Source organism: Panthera leo, chromosome F2 (assembly GCF_018350215.1).
Source record: "Panthera leo isolate Ple1 chromosome F2, P.leo_Ple1_pat1.1, whole genome shotgun sequence".
NCBI lineage: Eukaryota > Metazoa > Chordata > Mammalia > Carnivora > Felidae > Panthera > Panthera leo.
The window spans coordinates 62,812,802-62,833,171 of record NC_056695.1 but is presented as its reverse complement, the minus strand read 5'-3'; the positions used below and the strand labels follow the sequence as shown (position 1 = coordinate 62,833,171).

The 20,370-nt window shown below is 39.8% G+C and overlaps 1 protein-coding gene across 1 annotated transcript in view; it reads right to left on the bottom strand.

Moving 5' to 3' along the window:
* Positions 1–3,926: 3,926 nt before the first annotated feature.
* The window catches only part of COLEC10 (collectin subfamily member 10), a 39,151-nt gene continuing 22,707 nt past the window's right edge, over positions 3,927–20,370 (bottom strand). Inside the window, exons 3-6 of the mRNA XM_042923670.1 lie at positions 20,071–20,142; positions 10,249–10,302; positions 8,519–8,614; positions 3,927–6,675 (exon numbers count right to left, since the gene is read on the bottom strand). Coding sequence (XP_042779604.1) covers positions 6,284–6,675; positions 8,519–8,614; positions 10,249–10,302; positions 20,071–20,142 — 614 coding nt within the window. The 3' untranslated portion in view covers positions 3,927–6,283. The remainder of the gene's footprint in view (positions 6,676–8,518; positions 8,615–10,248; positions 10,303–20,070; positions 20,143–20,370) is intronic.

Here is a 20,370-nt window from a genome sequence, read left to right as displayed (position 1 = left end):
TGAGAGCTTTTTGTTCACCTCAAAATGAGTCAGTTAAAATGGATGTGTAAATGTATTCAAAGGAATGTGTCTGTGTTACTCTTTGAGAAAGGGTAATGTGGTATTGTGACATGAAAATTCCTTGCCCAACTTATTTCAGGAGATCTTTGAAGAGGTGTTATGTTGAAGAGGAAGTACACATAAAAATAGGATAGATTTATATATTCCATCCCTGACAATGGAATAAATCTTGGGCCTCAGCGTGGTAGACTTGATGTTCAATGAGCATGAAGGGAGTTCTGCCCATCAGTCTAGAAATCCGATTTGTCTTCTTTTCCATTGTGTCTCCAACCTTATCATAGTGCCTGCCACTTAACACATATTCAATGCTCCGTAAATATATTTGATAAATTAATGAACTTTACTATCCACCCAGGCCAATTACTCATCGTGTAGGCTCTATGCACATGGACTCTGATTTGGACTTCATTCTCCCACTAGCATTGGGACACCTGCTCTGAACCCTCTCATCGAGGCCTTCCCCCACCATCTACCTTTTAACAGTATCCTTCCTGGGGTTGAACCCTGTGCACCCATGCACCTTCCTAATAAATAGATTATTTATGACTGAGATGCCCCACATGACTTCGAACACCATTCATACTCTACCTCTGTGCCCCTCATGCCTCACCAAAAAAATTTGAATTCATTGAATGTGGAGAATACCATCTAGGTTTAAAGAAACGTGTAAAACTGGATATCCACCTTAGTAGTCAGTGCCATAGTGAGGACAGTTCTCCCTGCCCTGATTCGTACTTTCATTAAGTACCTGCTCTAGCTTGTCTCTGGGCCAGAACTTTCAGAGGTATAAACAGCAGAGACCATAACAAGGACGATGGGTGGGAATTAGAAGGAAGAAGATTTTAGTTCACCATCAGGAAAATTTCTCTAATGGGGTTAGCGAATTACCAAAACCATTCAAATATGGATTGTATTACCATCTGTTACAAGTGCAGTGAAAGAAATTCCTATATTCAGAAAAAGATTTGTGTATAGAATATCTGTGGCAAATGGTTCCTTTCCTTTAATCTTCACTCTAAAGGACATGACTATTTTCCCTTCAAATTTTAAGGGACGCAGCTAGATGATGAAGGCCTTACAACCTCAAGGTGATGGTTTCCTTTTTAATTTTTTAAAAAATAGTTACTTTTTATGTGATCAACATGAGTTCAGATGAACCGCATCTTAGGAAAAGTAGAAATGATTTTAGGAATCAATCATATCCAGTTATGAACCTCAACACTAATTCTAATCAGCAAATTTATTCACTGCCCTGAGGATGAAAATTTTCTCTAGAAATGAGGATAAGAAAAGTTATCTGCCTGTGTATACATACACAGACACACATATACAGCACATTCATATATATATATATATATATATATATATATATACACACACACACGTATACAATGTATATATATGTGTATAATGTGTACAGAAATACATGCATATAGCGTATATGCTGTATACATATATTTTTTCACTTAAGTAATTTTTTGTGTATAAAATGTATATAGGTATCCCCCACTTTAAGAAAGTTCACATTGTGCCACTTTGCTTTTACAGAAGACCTACATTAGTATCTGCTTTCACTAACTGAAAGAATCTGCAGAGAATTTTCACTTCCCCGGGGAAAAAATCTGGAAAGTGAACACAGCGTTCAGCGTTGGTCTTGCAGGATCCGGGAGAGAAGGAGCCACACCCTGAGGAGCATGAGTCGTCCCACCAAGCTCCGTCCCTTGTGACCTACACTCAACATCTCAGCATCAACCGCCAGAGCTTTGACGTGTGCCCACGAGCATCTAGACTTTACCTCGATTTGTTTTGCGGATCATTAGCAAGATGTGTCCAAAGGCATCAAAAAAGCCTAAGACAGGTGATCTTTTTTTTTTTTTTTTTTTTTAGGTCTGGAACACTCAAAAAATATTCCATATACATTAATGGTAATTGTTTCTTCACACCATTTCAGTTCACAAAAAGGTTTCATGGGAATGCTCTACTTTCGGATACTAGGGGGAAACCTGTATCTTAGAATATGACTTGTTTCTTTTCAACATGTGGCTGATGGTAATGGTCAAGTTTTATCGCACCCCTGTAATGTGCCTGGCTGGTACCCTGGTTCTTACCTCATTACACATCCTGTCTTTAATTGTCACAGTACTCTGTGGAGGAATTATACAGATTAGGAAAATGAGGTTTAGAGCGTGGAAATTTCCCCCTTAATAGGGCTAATAAGTGGCACAGTTGGCATTGGAATTCAAGACATCATGACACCAGATCTGGATTTTTAATTTTTTTTAAATTTGTATTTATTTCTGAGAGAGAGAGAGAGAGAGAGAGAGAGAGACAGAGAGACAGAGAACCAGCAGAGGAGAGGCAGAGAGAGAGGGAGACACAGAATCCAAAGCAGGCTCCAGGCTCTGAGCTGTCAGCACAGAGCCCAAGGCGTCGCTCGGACCCACAAACTGTGAGATCATGACCTGAGCCAAAGTCGGACTCTTAACTAACTGAGCCATCCAGGCATCCCTGGATTTTTACTTTTAAAGTGATACTCAAAGCTGCAGGGTTTTACATGGAATCCCATCATGATTTTCTTTCTTTTTTCTAAGTTTATTTATTTACTTTGAGAAAGAGAGGAAGAGGGAAAGGGAGAGAGAGAGACAGACAGACAGACAGACCCGAGCAGGCTCCACATTGCCAGCATGGAGCCTGAAGTGGGGCTTGAACTCACGAACCTCAAGATCATGACCTGAGCCAAAATCTCGAGTTGGAAGCTTAACTGACTGAGTTACCCAGATGTCCCATAATTTTTTTATTAGAGATAATACCCGCAGACATTTAGTCTCAAAACTGTTGACAATGTAGTGGGTGCTGCTATTTAATTAACCTTTCCTATTCAATAGATATCTTATTGTCTCAAAGTATGCAATCCAGAGAGCTGAAAATTAGTTGGTTAGTAACAATCAAATCAGCCCATATTTGGTTAATATATATCCAAGCAGGACAAAATACACACATATTTTTAATGCCAAGTTTTTATGGGTGAGGTGTCCAAAGTATAATCAATGTCAGTTATATATGTCTCAACTCTGGGTATACACCTTTCCACAGTGTTTGGGCAATAACTCAATGATATTTCTTCTCACCTAGTTATGGAATGTGTTCCTCTGAGAAGGTAGTGCTGTGAAGTTGTCAATGTATTTTTAAAATTTTCTTCCCATGGAAACTCTATGTAGTCTTTGGGAAGTACACAGATGTACCCCTGAAAAGTTGAGTATAAACTTAACTTTTTGAGAATAAAATTGATTTTAAATGCTAATTATTTAAGGGAGTTCTTATGAATTTTATGGGGCAAATAAATTATTTTTTCATCTTTACTTTGAGCAGATCTTGATTTTCATATATCTGTTCTGCTTTCCTTTAGCAGTAGTTATCTGCAAAACTATAGGGAGGTCGTACTAAATCACCTCCCCAGCACTAAGGCCATGTAAAGACATTTATGAATTAAAAAATAAGCTAGTGAACACCAAATTTGTAAGGCAAGTTTCTCTATCTCCAGCATGTCTGTTAATTGACTCTAATCTTTAGCTTTGGAAAGTAATCAAGAGAGATAATTTGAGTGCCCACTATCATGAGAGAATCATGAATGAGCTTCCATTTAACATGATCAGTAAACAGGCTGGAGAGAGCACTGGAGAGAACACTGGATTGGAAGTTTTGATCAGCAGGTTGGTCTTGTTTTTCTCCCAAATGAATTGACTTTGGTAAATTGGTTAGCTTTCCTGGGTTTCAGTATTCTCGTTGTGAAAATGGCAGCAAAATGGGATGCCTTCCTACTGCACAAAGCGTATCAGGACCAAATGAGAAGTGGTGTGTAAGGGAATTTGTTTTGTTATTTTGTAAAGCACACAGGGCTTCATAAAACTGAAGCAAGTTTTATAGTAAATCTAAATGTGTGGTACCTTAGACATTCTGTCATCTTCTCTTAAAAGCATTGGCAGCAAAGATGAGTCATTGAAAGAAATGTTTTAATAGTAACAATGATAATAATAACTAATAATAGTGCTTACAGTACACACAATAAATATTCATATTTCTGCCACTGAGAACAAATCAGAATATGGATCTCACTGCAAGTGACCTCTAAGCAATGCTTGCTGTCCATTCTTTCTCTCCTTTCTTCTTATTTCTTTCTTTTCCTCCAACTGTTTCTAGGTTCTTGTTCCTTAGGCTCCATCCAAGGTTACCGGCTTTGATATCGTGTCCTGCTTTGTAATTTTTATTAAACTGTCTTGCCTTCCAAATATCATATGCCACATTCTCAAAAGTCTGATTAAGTAACGAGTTTATTAACTCCATCAATGGCAAACCCTGGACAAATTCCTGTCATTGAGCTGAACTGATTGAAGTACAAATGGGAGACCTTGACTTTGATGTCATTGTATCCTAATGACATTCGACATGGTTAGAACCTTCAGAACTTTTCCTCAGAGGTGAGAAATGAAAAGTTCAGCCTTTTGGCTAGGAGACTGTTTTGTATAACTTAGATATTTGGGCTAAAAATGGACTGATTGCAGTATTTTCAAACATGGATATACATTATGAAGTTGCAGGTTTCTGACTTCTCTTGAAATATCAGAGCATGTAGTGATATTGGATCTTCCGTAGGAAAAACAGCAGTGACTGAGGAGCAGCCGGTTTCTTTAGGAGAATAAGCTGTGTTCAGCACTGGGATCCCCACCCGTTCCGCTTGATTTATTTATGTCATCTTGTATGGCCCCTGTAGGACCTGAGTCTGTGACTCTCAATAAACCCACAGAAATAACCTAATTAAATCTTATCTCATAACCAGTTAGTCATGGGTGAAATCATGGACAGATGGTTGAAGGTGAACATATGTTGTTGATCTGTTTCTCTTATTTCATTAACCATTTTGCCAGCATTTTGAATAGTCTGATCATATGTCACAAACTATAACTGGCACAGCAGTTTAGAAGGGGAAAAATCTAGAGTTTTGTTGACTATATTATTTTCAAATTTGAAACAAAAGCTGCTTTGAGTTTTGATCTGCAGTTCAAAGTAGAATTTTACCAGCTCAATAAATGTGAGTTCTAGGCAAGTTCCAAGCTCCACACCCGCCACATTCCTATGATGTCAGAGCATGACAAAGAGCATCTCTGGTATGGGGTTTTTATAACATACAGTTATGGAAAGTAAAAGGTCTCCCATGAAATGTCACCATAAGTGATATATTAGAGGCAAGAAGGAGAGGACTTAGCAATTTGACATTGGTAGCACCTTGAAGCTTCTAGAGTTTTCTGAAGGTTTCACAAACTCCTTCCTTTGTTCCCCATGCCTAAGGGGAAGAAAGTTGATATGGATAAACCCAAGACACAGAAAAATGGAGCGATATTAGTAGCAAGGGGCAATTTAACAGGTTTACAAATAATACTGTTTGGGAAAAAATTCTCCCTTCCTTTTTTCTTTTCAATTTCTAAAGTTCCCCTTTCCTCAAATCAGAGTCAGAACCTGGAGCCCTAGGATTAAGTTGTGGGCCTATAGAAAGAGACCAAAGCAAATTCCTGGTAGATCTCAGTGAACGCTGTTAATCAGAAGCACAGTTCTCTGTGTGATTCCTTACGGTCTGGAACAGGTCATGGGCTAGAAGTTTCTCATACAGAGGCTTGGGGTTGAAAATAATCTTATGTCTGAGCAAACAAGAGGACCTTGCAAGTGTGGCTACAGGCATGGTGGGTGACCACTAAAAGAATAGGGGATCTCGGCTTCAAAGACAGATAACATCTCTGCACCCCTAGCAGAAGGCCTTCCGATGCATCTGGCTTTGAGCAAGGGTAAGTTAGCCTAGTCGTCACCAACCAGCTGTCCAATTATCCACTGGGTTAAATGGACAGTGGTTTAGGAACCTAAGGAGAGACAGCGGAGCAAATGCCAAGAGAACACTTCATCTGACACATGGATAGCCACATTCTGCACAACTAGTAATTCAAACTCTCTCTCAGGATCCATGTAACTCGGTGAGCTACTGACTCAATAATATACTGTGTATGAAAATGTTCAAGATCATCAGAGAAGACGACAGCAATGGAGATTCCAAACCTCAGTTCAGCATTTTCTACTTGTTTTGAGTCAGAATGAATTTGGCATAATTAGAAAGAAAAGGATGGATACAAATAACTGCAATGGTAGTCGCAGAGAAAGAAAATGTGTAGCACGAGGGAAGTTACTTTTTCTTCTTGACAAACTCACAGACAAAGTACATGGTAAGATGGCACTCGGTGTCATTCCATCTGCCTGAACTCAGCATTTCCACACAGTCCTCATGACCGTAGGGGTCACTGGGCTCCCCCTCTCTCCAGTTGCTGTAGTTCTGCAGTGGAGTGTTGTCTGTGAACACATACTGTCCCTCCTTCTCAAGGTCGTTCACCCCGATGAACACCCGGAAGAAGCCACTCTTGGCGACATAGTCGGCAATGAGGGTGTTGGCAGCTTCGTCCTTTGGCATGGCCAGCATTCCACCCCGGATCCGGCAGTGGGTCAGGGATTCCCTATAGTTCTTCTCCTCCTGCACGATGTAGTAGAATTTCTCCTCAGTTTCCCTAATCCCTGCGATGACTTGGCAGAGAGGAAAAGATGAGCAAGATTATGTATCTCAAAAAGGGAAAAAGCAAGTATATAATATTGCTGTGATTAAATTCGTGTATTCGATGTTCAACAATTATTTTGCAAGCCCCTATTATGAGGTAGGCACTGGTTTAATATTTTTATCACCCTCGTAGTTATCAAATGGAGAACAAAGCCTTCCCATTTGCCCTCCTTGTCCTTCCTCCTTAACTTCCCACGCGACTGTGAAGAAGAGACTGTTTTGACAAAGACTTGTCATATGAACTGCACTGAGCTCCTCTCAGACTGTTCTCCTGTCCTACTTTACGCTCTGCCATACAGAGTCCAACAGCCTGTCCTTCTCTCTTCCACTTCAGTGACTTTTATGCCTGGGAAGTCTTCTCACTGATTTACCTGGAAAACTCCTTGTCAATTAGATCTAAGTGGAAGTATTTCCTCCTGTACGAGCTTTTCTAACATCCCCGCACAGACACAGGGCTCTTGTGCACCTTCCCCACATTTCCACTGCTCTTGGCTTTTTCTCTTGTGTATCCCTCAGTGCATTCCAGTCTAATGATTTGTCTGTATGTCTCGTGTACTAAACTATGAGTGTCTTGAGGACAATGTCTGTGTCTTTACCACTCTGTAGGCTCAGAGCCTGCAATAGTGCCCAGGATGATAAAAGCTTATCAAGCAGATATCGGAATAATGCAGAAATGTGTCTGTTTGGGGCCGAATTTCTGGGCTATGAACGTGTACATAGATTGAAATTGTCCATAGTTCACTCCTGATACATGAAGTACTGAGCTACTATATAAGATTCAGGGCAGAATTGGGGACTCAGAATCATCCTGAGCTCATAATACGGTAAATATGTTTTAGGTTTCAGGGACATCTGCATATATTTCTTAGGGTCTATAAATTAAAATTTGCCAAGAAATCTGTGACCATGCCAATATAGATCAAAAACTGTTGCTCTGTGTTGAACCTCAAGGGTCTGGGGTTTTCATGAGAATCCATGTCAGAGACAACATCTCTAAGAGTAGTTTACAAGATGAAGAGGAACACAGATGGCATATGTGTGTTTCTAATAATGTACAACAAACATAGTTGGATTACAGTAAATAAAAGTGTAGCAAAGGAAGCCAATTTCAACTATAACTACCATAGATTCTTCATTCATACTGTCTCGGAAGAGAACACATAGGCCCTACTTTAAGGGTTTCACCGCTAACTACAATGGGGAAATGGACCAGGGATAACAAAAATGGCTAGCGTGGGAAGTTGCACAGTTCTGAGAAACACATAATGATCTGTTGGTTTGTATTGAGGGTAGAGGAATCAGTGAAACCCACAGTCAAATCCCCGCTCCCCTGTTAATTAGCTCTGTATCTATGGGCAAGGTAATTTCTCTAAGCTTCAGTGTAAACATAATACCCACATGGCGATCGCTATTTCAAATTCTCAAGAAAGTAGCTATTGTTTTTACTATTACTTCTCTTTTCTGAGATGCTAACTCTGTTGGACTCTTCCTGTCCTTTTTTATTCTTAAGGCATGGCTTGCTAAACTCTGCCCTTTTCTCCATTCCCTTTTCTCCAAAAAGTATCTTTTTCTATCCATAGGCAAATGAATGTATTATGTATGAATATATGTAGGTAGTGTCCTGGAGTCTGAAGGGATAATTAGCATTTGAGAGACCTGCAAAGTGGTGACACTATCTCAGTAGGCCTTTGCCTGACCCAAGGTATTTGCCGCTAAAATACTGGAAATACTTTGGAATTGTATTCTTGAATACTGGAATTAGTGTTGAAAGAGGTTGAATTGTCAGCATAAAGCAAAAGAGGATATACTCACCATTCTTGACAAACTTCATAGATGTCTTGAGGCGAGCAACACTAATATCCAGTTGTCCAACAACTTTCCGGTATCTTCCACAATCACAGACAGTGCCTTTGAAATGACAAAAACTGTGAATTCATGTTGAAGTACACATAGTTCAGTTGGAAAGGACAATGACTCTCTTCTCAATATTTACTATCATCTTTTCCTAGTCTGGCTGTGTCTTTCTGTGAATGGCTATACTTTTAGTCTTTTATTTAAAACAAAGTTTCCAGGGGCGCCTGGGTGGCTCAGTCGGTTAAGCAGTTGACTTCGGCTTGGGTCATGATCTCGCGGTCCGTGAGTTCGAGCCCCACATCGGGCTCTGTGCTGATCGCTCAGAGCCCGGAGCCTGTTTCAGATTCTGTGTCTCCCTCTCTCTGACCCTCCCCTGTTCATGCTCTGTCTCTCCCTGTTTCAAAAATAAAAAAATAAAAATAAATAAATAAATAAAACAAAGTTTCCAATTAACATTGTCTTCAGGAATTTACAGAGTATCTTTTGAAGTATTTTAGATGAGCTAAAACACAGCCCTAAGCCAGATTTTTAAAGTGAAGAGTAAATTGTGGCAAACCACTGCACACACACTGTGGACCACTTGGCATTTTTGTTGAACACAGAATGTGCCCATCCAATCTCAAAATAGAATCTTTACAGCTTTCTTAAAACAAATTTCTAGCCAGTCTTCTCTTCTGTTACTGCATTGCTCACTGGCTCACACAACTCTCCCAAGACAGGAGAAAACTTTCATGATGAAATCCAATGGTAATTTTGATTATCCATTTCAAGTATAGCTTGAATGATCCTTGAATGTTTCAAAGACTAAATTTAAATCTTGTGAATAGATTCAACTTATAATTTCAAGAGCCAGTCCCCCCATTTGTGGATTAACTCTGATTTTAATTTCCACCATTCATTCCCGCTTTGCTCATTTACCTTTTCAACTACCTGCTGACGCCGAGGCAGAGAAAGAATTGTAAGGGAAGTGATGTGAAATTCAAATGATTCCCTTTTTCTATTTAATGGCTGCTTCATGTAATCAGTTCCTTTTGCCTTCTTTTTTGGCAATTGAGAAGCAAAAAAATTTTATTACCCAAAGAGGGGGGGAAATCTGTGGCTTTACCTCTCTGTGTTCACAGTTAAATATAAGGAATTTAAAACAGTTCTTACAATTAGTCTTCACTGCACCTCTGTGAGCTCCCCTCGAAGCAATCTACCTACATTCCCTGCACAGAGCATTGGAAACAAAACTCTTTCAGGACTCAGGAAGACTCTTTCTGGCCACCGAAGGTGTGTCCTGTACCCATGGGGTCTCTCTAGATCAGGCCAGTTTGCTGCGGGCCTCCCCTCCGTTTGGTTGAGATGCCGGTGGAATGCAGGGAACGCCGCTTCGGTCCCACTGCCACGGCCAACGTGGATTTTCCTCTGGCTCTGGGAGAATGAGGGCTGCTTCCTGATGTGCTGGGTTTGCTTCTCCCACTAAGCATGACTGGGATGGAATGTGCCATCACTCCCTTCCCCAGGGCTTGGAAAGTCACCAGCAGATGGAGAGGAAAGTTCCCTTCTTTCCTTTCCCCCAGCCCGAGTAAAACCAGATTAAGCACCGAGAGGACTATTTTTTTCTTTCATGAAAATGTATTTATTTTTAAAGATGAATATATTTGGAATGATGCCAGACATTGAAGAGAAAAATGAGCAAGCCTTACCTGCTTTGCCTTTTCCTCCTGGGATCCCCGGCAAACCCTTTTCCCCTTTGTCACCTGAATAAAAACAATCACCATGAAAAGAACAATGAACTAAAATGGCAGATTGCTTCTGGCAGACAATATCTTATACACCTAAAATCATAGGAAACAGTTTTTGAATTCCACTTGTAGTGTCGCCAACTAATATTCTTTGGTTTTATGTAAATAATTTGATTTTGCGTTGGCTGCACAGGTACGACTAATCAAACAAGTCATCCTTTATTTAGATTGTAGAATTCCGATAGAATGGTTAGGGAACATTTAAATTTGTGTCACCTGCCCTACTAACGTGGCCTTCTGAGAAAGGCTAATACAATGCTCTGCATATTTTTAACTTTAAAAGCACCATTGTTTTGTATACCTGGATCAGTTGATTAGCACATTGTGGTGCCCCAATTCTCCCATATGGCTTCACCCTTGGCTTCTCAAAAACATATATTGTGCTTTTCCAATTTAATTCAAATATTTACTATTTATTACTTACACTGTGCAAGACAAAAGGCTTGGTACTTTGAGAAGGTATAAAGAGAGACAAGATTAAACTTCTGACTTGAAGGGGTTTATACATTTTGGAAAAGATGTGATGTATGCAAATATCTGTAATATAAAGCTGTGTCAAATATATTACGCCAAAATATCAACCTTGATAATTTTCTCTTCTGCTCTTCTTTGTATGTGTCCATTTTCTTATTCAGTCAGAAGCATCCACAAAATAACTCTCAGAGAATCAGGAGTATTAAAGCAGAGAGGAAAAAAATGTTGATTTTTTTTTCAACTTCAAAACAAGCCCTTGAAGCCTACATCAGACACAATAATTGAAAGCAAAAGCTTTTGATTTCCAAGAGGAAATGTTTGGCTGAAGTTCTTGAGAATCAAAAGAGAAGACCCTGATAGAAGTAAAATAGAGTTTATGCTTCAATGGTGAACTAGAAAAAGAAAGAAAAAAAAAAGGAATTTGGGAAGGATGAATATAGGGTGAAGGTCATCCAGGCCAGAAGGGTATGGGGCTTATCTCTGTAGGAGTTTGGTGAGTCCAGGGAATTAGTTATGTCCCCCAAAGGGGCAATATGAATGGAAATGGAGTCAGCATGAAGGTTCTACCTAACCCCATCCTTTACCAGCAAAAGGGAAAAAAATGGGAGCCACTCTAAAACCCGTAGGGTGGCCCATGTTGCCTGCTCATTAGCTATTCTTTTCATCACTGTCTGCTGAGTGCCTTTCATTAAGAGTCCTGTACATATTGGGGACGCCTCAGTGGCTCAGTCCGTTAAACGTCCCACTTTGGCTTGGGTCCTGATCTCATGGTTGGTGAGTTCGAGCCCCGTGTCAGGTTCTGTGCTGACAGCTCAGAGCCTGGAGCCTGCTTCAGATTCTGTGTCTCCCTTGCTCTCTGCCCTTTCCCCACTCTCACTCTGTCTCTTTATCTCTCTCAAAAACAAAGATTAAAAGGAGTCCTGTACATATTGACTGTTGATCTTTCAGGAAAGCCCGCTTGCCCAGGCCCCAGGAATTTGCTGAACATTTCCAAATTGACCCATGTGGACACTTCTTTTTACAGGGATGCCAGATGGTCATGGGCTCCCCAAAAAGAAAAAGCAGTCCTTGAAACCCAAAATGCAATTTAAGTGTGTAGGAGGAAGCCTCAGAACTTGCACTTGAATGAAATAAGGCAATGATGAAATCCATGACAACAGAATGTGATAAATGCTGTAAGAGAGACATTGAACATTGGACAGAGATAACATCCTCTGGTTGGGGGAGGTAGACGAGGCAGTACTTCAGCTGGAGGGATGAAGAAGACAGCATTGGAGCTTGGTTCTGAAGAACTTCAGCAGGTGAAGATGGGAGCAAGTTAGGGGACAATGTCCAACAGAGGTACACTGGAAAAAGCATGGGAAACATGCCATGCACCCTGATGAGGAAGACTGATCTGCTCACACCTAAGTGGTGTCCTGCAAATGCCTCCATTTCTCTTTTATGTAAATTGTTAAAGGTAAAAATAGAATTTGAGGACATATTAATGGAAGAAAGGAATATGCCTTTGCTAAGTGCCAATCATTTTGTAAGTACTGTTCCAGATACTTTATAGATATTCATATTATTAGAGATATTATCAAGTTAAATCCATTAAGCTAGCTATTATCATTATCTTTATTCTACAGCTGAAAGAATGGAGGATCCTAGAGGCAAAATAACTTGTTCATGGACATCTAGCAATTCAGTGGCAGTGCTGGCATTGAAACCCAATCATTTCTGACTCCCTAGTTCATGGCGCTTCCCAAATGAGTGAACCAATGATTTAATGAAAGAAAGTGAAGTATTTAAAAAATGCTCTCAGTAGTTGAAAGGCGTGCCAAGTCCTTGTCACCACGAGACACAATATGGACTTAAAAGTTCATATGAATATAGTTTAATATGCTATCTTTTTAAAACAGTGTGTTTTCTTTATATGTGGATCCCTTTCAATTCAACATGGGCTGAAAGTTGACTCTAGTCCTGCTATCATCCTAGTTCTGGGCTAAACCCAGTGGTGGACATTAAAGAAGCCTAAATGGAGTATTTGCTTTATAAAAGTAATGGGGTTTTAAGGAAAACAAAGCACACATCGCAGACCAAGGAAATGGGACACGATCACTATTACCTACTCACAGAATGAAATAAAGGAAATGCCTGCTGGGTTTTCGGCCAAAATGGCCATGGATCCAGGCAGAGAAGATGTTCACTGAAGCAAGAGCCTTCAGCTGGATCCTAATAATGTGGAAAACGGATTTTTGAATTGAAAAATGGCATTTTTTGGAAGCATATACGTTTACAGATGTAAGCACTGTGACTACTTTCCAGTATTTTCCCATGAATGTCTTTCCTTTTTTGACAGATGGGAAAGTCAAACCAGTGTGGTAGAGTGAACAACCAAGGCAGTCTGAAAAACCAGGGCTTCAATCCTGGCTCTGCCGCTCACTAGCTAAATGTGCCCAGGTTACTTAATTTCTTTAAGCCTTTGTTTCTTCATTTTTTAAGTGAAAATAATGGCACCTAAAATCAGAAGATTATTAAGGAGGATTCCTTGGATAATGTCGTCTTATCATGGGATTAGCTCTGTGCTTAAGCCATAGAGGCTGCTCAACCAATGTGAGCTTCTGCCACATACTTAGCTGGTTCATGGAGGATGTGAGCTTACAATGCCTGTTCCCTGAAAATGAATTCAGGTTTAAGGCCATACACAAAAACTTATTTTGGCCCATGAGTGGGAACGTGTCAGTAATAACTGTCTTAAGCTTGAAGAATTAGAGGTTGCATTTAAAAAACAAAAAAAAAAAAAATCATAATGCTTCCACTGTAAAAGGATTATTGACCTTAGGTAAAAACATTTATTTTGCTATGAGGTTGAATTTGCCTGTACTAAATCATTCTCTCTTATTCCTAAAATGAAATATCGACATCCAGAAAGCTACCTTGTCCATGCAAGTGACAACATTAAGGTCATCCCAGAAAGTTGAGATTAATCTGAGTCAGTGAAAAATTTAGAAGAGCCCCTGACAAAATGAGGACAATAAATTTCAAAGTACAGATTAAAAATGAAATTAATCCAGGTGAGCCAGAACACTAAACCTCAATTTTTTTTAAACTCCGAGACATGCTCATAAATTTTGATGGCATATCTCTGGAAGAGAAAGAAATTAGTGAATGGTGGAAATTGATGTTAAGGGACAGTAGTACTTATAGAAACAAAGAGTCAAAAAGAGGGCCACATCACAGGAAATAAAATATTTTATCATTCACATTTTCATTCTTAATGCAAAAAACATTTAGAAAGTTTCCACTGTATAATAGGCACTAGGATAAAAATGATTAAAAGGTAGGGTCCCCACATAGAGCTGATCTTTAAGTGAATAGAACCAGTAAATCTTTCATTCATTTGTTCTTCCAGAAGTTCACAGTCTAGAGGGGGCAAAAAAGACAAGCTAATAAGCCATGACAATGAATAAAGTAATAATGGTATGCAGGTATGGAATTGGCTTGAAGAAGATAAGGTTAGTTAACCCTATAATTTCCAGACTGTTACTTATTCAACATTTGTGGAAATTCATCCACTGAGGCTCAGATAATCATACTGAACTCGACTCTTCATCATCTCTGTTATCTACCACCCTCCCAAGACACATCGTCTTATTCTACGAAGGGTTTAAGACTTGATTCAAGATCACGAACTCCAATTCCCCTAGCTGGAGCCTCATCTGTGTTTGACACACTTAAATCTGGAAAATGAAGTCTTGAATTCTGGACGTGTTCATGAGCGTGACTCTCCCTCCGCCTCCACTTCTGCTCATCTCCAGGGAAATACTTAGGATCTCAACCTTACTGAACATGGCTATATCTCAGAAATCTTGAAGTCCAGCATCCCACTTTCTGGCTACATCTTTCCTCCTCTTAACTAGTTGCTACATGAAACTGATATAGCCAGGGGCAGATCCACGATTCATTTTATCTGAAACTTATACAATTTGGGGAGCCCTGTTTAAGAAAAATAATACACAATTACAAATAGAAAAGTGGTATAAAAATGAATACTTATAAGAAATAAAAACAAATCATTAAACTTTAAAAGTAGGCAAACACCACAAAATTCACTAATAATCATAACACTTTAATTAATAAATTTGTGCCTCTATAATTCTTTTTTCATACCTATGGCCTGCATATGTTTGGCTGCTTTCATGAGTATCCAATTGACCTCGCACTATTTATTGATAACTGCGTCATTTCCCATTGCCAAGTAATGTCAACTTTGCATAAACCAAATTTAGGTGTCTGTTTCTGCATATTCCATTCCCTTTCATTGGTGTATTTAACAATCTCTGCATAAATTAACACTATCTTGATGGATGTAGCTTTAAAATAAATGTTTAAATTCAGGCTCCCAGCTTTGTTTTTCTTTTTTAAGATTGTCTCTGGGTATTCTTGGCGCCTTTCATTTCCAAATAAACTTTGAATTGGCTTATTAAATTCCAAGAGAGCTGCTTCTGGGATGTTGATGGAGATAACATTGATCGATACATAAATTTGGGGATCAACTTAACAATATTGATCATCTTAACGATATTGAGTGTTTCAATCTCTGAATGTAGTTTTAGTTCCATTTTTTCAAACATTCATTAATTTCTCTCATTATCATTATGTATTGTTTGTTGAAGAAGACTAAGCACCTTCTGTTTTAGCTTTGTTCCTAGATATTTGAGAATTTTAATGCTGTAATAAGTGGCATCATTTTAATTTCATTTTTAACTGTTTCTGGTATATAGAAACAAAATTGGTTTTTGTGTGGCTAAACTGTGTAAAAAACTTAATACAAATAGTTAATCTGTAGATTCTTTTTTTTTTTAATTTTTAAAATTTTATTTTTGAGACAGAGAGAGAGAGAGCAGGGCAGGGGCAGAGAGAAAGGGAGACAGAATTCCGAAGCAGGCTCCAGGCTCTGAACTGTCAGCACAGAGCCTGACTCAGGGTTTGAACCCACGAACCATGAGGTTGAGACCTGAACCAAAGTCAGACACTTAACCAACTGAGCCACCCCAGGCACCCCAATCTGTAGATTCTTTTGTATTTTCTGATCATGCGGTCACATCATCTGCAAATAATGACCCTTTTGTTTCTTTGTTTCCAATGATTGTGATTCTTCTCTCTCATGCTTGCAGTTTTACTCTAGCTAGAACCACTGCTATTATGCTGGTTAAAATTGGTGATGAGGGCTCCAGATCTCAGGAGAGAAGTGTTCGAGGTTTCATTATTGAGTATGATTTTTAATGGGTTTTTGTTGCTGTTTTTGATGTTCTCTTTCATATTGAATATGTTACCCTCTATTTCTAGCTTGCTAATAGTTTTTGAAACGTGAATGGGTTTATGTTTAATTCAGTGTTTTTCAGAATTTCTGGAGTTCTAACTGAAAATGTTGATTTTTGAAATGAAAAAGAGTACCATTTTCCTGGGCCACCCTTCTTTGGCAGGCCTTGAATACCAACTCAGTTTGAGCAACTTTCTGCTTGAGCTTCTTAGTCTCATAGTGCTGCCTCGCTCATGAATTGATGAACAACTTGAAAGGAAAATTAGAATAGAATGCATAGCTCATCTTAGTGTGGTTCCCTTCTCCTCCAGATCAAGACCCTAAAGTCCTATTCAATTTGGTACCTCTCCCGTTTGTTTTGTCTTGTGGTTTTTTCTTTTTCTTTTCTTTTTTTCTTTTTTTAATTTTTTGGTGGTGGTTGTTTGCTTTTTTTTTTTTTCCTTTTTTTTTGACTCAGGTAGTCATTCTTTTTTTTCTTTTTGATTTTTTTTTAACATTTATTTATTTTGAGACAGAGAGAGACAGAGCATGAACGGGGGAGGGGCAGAGAGAGAGGGAGACACAGAATCGGAAGCAGGCTCCAGGCTCCGAGCCATCAGCCCAGAGCCCGACGCGGGGCTCGAACTCACGGACCGCAATTCGTGATCTGAGTCGAAGTCGGACGCTTAACCGACTGAGCCACCCAGGCGCCCCTCCTTTTGATTTTTTTAATGTTTACTTACTTTTGAGAGAGAAAGAGAGAGACAGAGTGCAAGCAGGGGAGGGACAGAGAGAGAGGGTGACACAGAATCCGAAGCAGGCTCCATGTTCTGAGCTGTTAGCACAGGGCCCTACATGGGGCTCAAACTCACAAACTGGGAGATCATGACCTAAGCCAAAGTCGGATGCTTAGCTGACTGAGCCACGTGGGCGCCCCTTAGGTAGTCATTCTTAAAGAATTAATGCAAGTGAATTTCTCATGACTTATAGCAGAAATCTGGCTTTTGTTTTATTATTAATAATGTAAGAAATTTCTTTCACCTTTACAACTTATTATTGATGATGTATGTAAATTAAGAATATTGTCAAATTTGAGAACACCTCTGTAAAGTCTTGTCCATATAGGAGCTGTTGGATTTAGAAAAATTTTCCACAGCCTGTCTCTTGCCCTGTACATTTCAAATGTTGTTTCTTTTCTGCAACTCACACATTTCTTGTGCTGGGGTCCCAAGACACATTCTTGTGATGATTGGATCTCTGCACTTTTTCATCATGACTTCAGATAGATCTGTGCAGTAAGTGGTAGGAATATTCTTGGAAGCAATTCCTACACTGATATTGTTAGCAATAACTTAATTGTACCTGGAAGTAACTGCACACTATGTAAGTATATCCCATGAAGTCCAAACTAAATGTTTCTTTCCCCCACTCAGATTCCTCTTGGCGAGCTCCCTGAATACTTGTGTCCACTCCCATAAGCAGCTGATACAAAGAGAAGTCTGATGGAAGGAAGCTGGAGCAGAGGGAGACAGTAGGGGCACCTGTGTGGCTCAGTCAGTTAAGTCTGACCTAGATTTCAGCTCAGGTCATGATCTCATGGTTTGTGAGTTCAAGCCCTGCATCAGGCTCTGTGCTGACAGTGTGGATCCTGGTTGGGACTCTCTCCCTCTTTCTCTCTCTCAAAGTAAATAAACAAACTTTATTATTTTTTTAAAAAAGGAAGGAGACAGTAGTGTTAACCTGCGCATTCTTGATAAGGACAATACCAGTTCAAGGATATAAAAGTCGGTTCTAGAAGGGTGAAAAATCTTGCTCTCTTTTATATATAAAGCACAAATATACACATAATACATAATAGATATATAGTCCATGGATGGTATTAAAAATTCATAGGGGAGGGCAATTAGAAAAAAATACGCATAAAAAGGCTTGTAAGGGAGGAAATAGTTTTGTTTTGTTTGTTTGTTTGTTTGTTTGTTTGTTTGTTTTTATGTTGAGGGGTACTATTTTAACCAATTGAGGATAAATGCCTTACTTCGCAAACTTTCCCAAGCCATACGGACATGTGTACCCATTGCTAAGGCTCCTTGTCAGGGTCTTGGGAAGGACCCAAATAAGTGTGGGGCTCCAAAGCCAAAGCTTCATTCGTTTCATGGTAAAACCACCCCAAATACATAAAATGGGAAGAGTCATAATCTCTGAGGAGTCCACGTAGCTCTTCCCCAACTACGAGAATTTCAGTCACAGGCAAACATACACTATAAGCCACGGGATCAAAAAAAAGCACAGCACTTTCTTTTCAGTGGCACTACCCTCTGTCCCTGCCCTCAAATGCAGGCTGAGGGAAAATTCTCAAAGGAATGAGTTGGAAAAGGATGGGAGAGAGGAGATAACCAAGCTCCAGGATGAATGGAGAGGGACCGCAGCCTCTCTCCCACTGCGCCAGTTCACCGCTCAAGAACGCACCTCTGGTGACCGGGGGCACAATATTGACTATGCCGCTGCTGGGGACGCGGATGGCAGGAAGGCTGCCGGGTGCACATCCAGGCTGCGGAGTCCCGTCGCCTGTGGCACTGAGTTTCCCCGGATCTGTACCTTTGCACTAGAATCTCTTGCCTCCCCTTCAAATGTCTTTCCCTCCATTTCCATACACGTCACCGCTCCTCAAGACCTAGGTAGGTTCTTTATATCAGTCAGGCCTTCCTCTCCCACCTGGCTCTTATAGTAGTCTTTTAGTTATTCAGAATTATGATTCTTTCTGAGCAAGTCCTGTCCTCCCAAATAGTCTATGAACTTCTTGCAAGAAAATTGGGATTCTCATTCAGCTTGGTATCTTCAAACCAAGTGGAACAAAGCATGAACTGCTGACCATCAGGAACAGTTAGAACCTGCTGTCATTGTGGGGCTTTATAAGAAGATAGGAGGGAGGAGTGCTCAGATGATAAAGAGGAAGCCACCCCTATTGTATAAGAGGAAAGCAGTAATTTTGTGCAGGATGGGGACAGGATGCAAAACAAAAGAAAATACATACATACACTCAAAGCTTCTAACCTGTTAATAAATTCCAGATGAAGAATCTTTATTATTTCATTCAGTTTAAGAAAGAAAATTCCAGGGGCGCCTGGGTGGCTCAGTCCGTTAAGCATCCAACTTCACCTCAGGTCGTGATCTCACCGTTCATGGGTTAAAGCCTTACGTTGGGCTCTGCGCTGACAGTTCAGAGCCTGGAGCCTGCTTCGGATTCTGTGTCTCCCTCTCCCTCTGCTCCTCCCCTGCTCATGCTCTGTCTCTCTGTCTCTGTCTCTGTCTCTCTCAAAAATAAATAAACATTAAAAAATTTTTTCAAAGAAAATTCCACTGCCCTTCACTGCATTGAGTTTTAGGAATAATTGTTTTCTGTTACTGAACATGCATCATGGTGGTGATACCCATTTTAACTGTATCAAGGATTACAACCAGCAGATCCCAGGAAATAGTTCAATGTAGAGACCACCAATACTATTTTTTTAATTAAGTAATTAATTAATTAATTAATTTTGAGAGAGAGAGAGAGCATGCATACAAGCAGGGGAGGGACAGAGAGAGAATCCCAAGCAGGCTTCATGCTGTCAGCGCAGAATCTGACGCGGGGCTGGAACTCACGAACCATGAGCTCATGACCTGCGTCGAAATCAAGGAGTCAGCTGCTTAACGGACTGAGCCACCCGGGCGTCCCAAGGCTACCAGAACTTTATATGTGATTCTGTCCTTGAATTTCTGTTTAGTTTTGTTCAAGCCCCTTATTTATTTTTTAGATACATTGTTTATGTAAAGAAGGAACAGCCAAGATATGAAGAAAGAAAAAAACTCATATTTTAAAAGAAAGACAAGGGGTCATTTTCATGATACAGAACGTTTTGGAATATATCAAGGGTATGTTTGATTTGCCTCAAATTACCACTGGAGGAAAGAAAAATGCAGCTTACCCTTCTTGCCAATGGGCCCGGTCTTGCCAATGTTGCCCTGGTCTCCTGCATCACCCAGCTCCCCCTTAATTCCTGAAAAGCAAAGCATGTGTCATCTTTACATCCTAAGGTTTTAAATTCCCTTTGAAGATGTGGCTAGTACATGATATCCGCTTGAAGGAAATCCAAAAAGCATACTCTTCTGTCTGTGGTATGGAACATATATCCTATGTTTTATTATCTATCTTAATAGCATTGTAGTGTATATACGAAAACTAAATGTGGGTAAGAATGAAAATCCTGGACCCAATGGTACTGAAA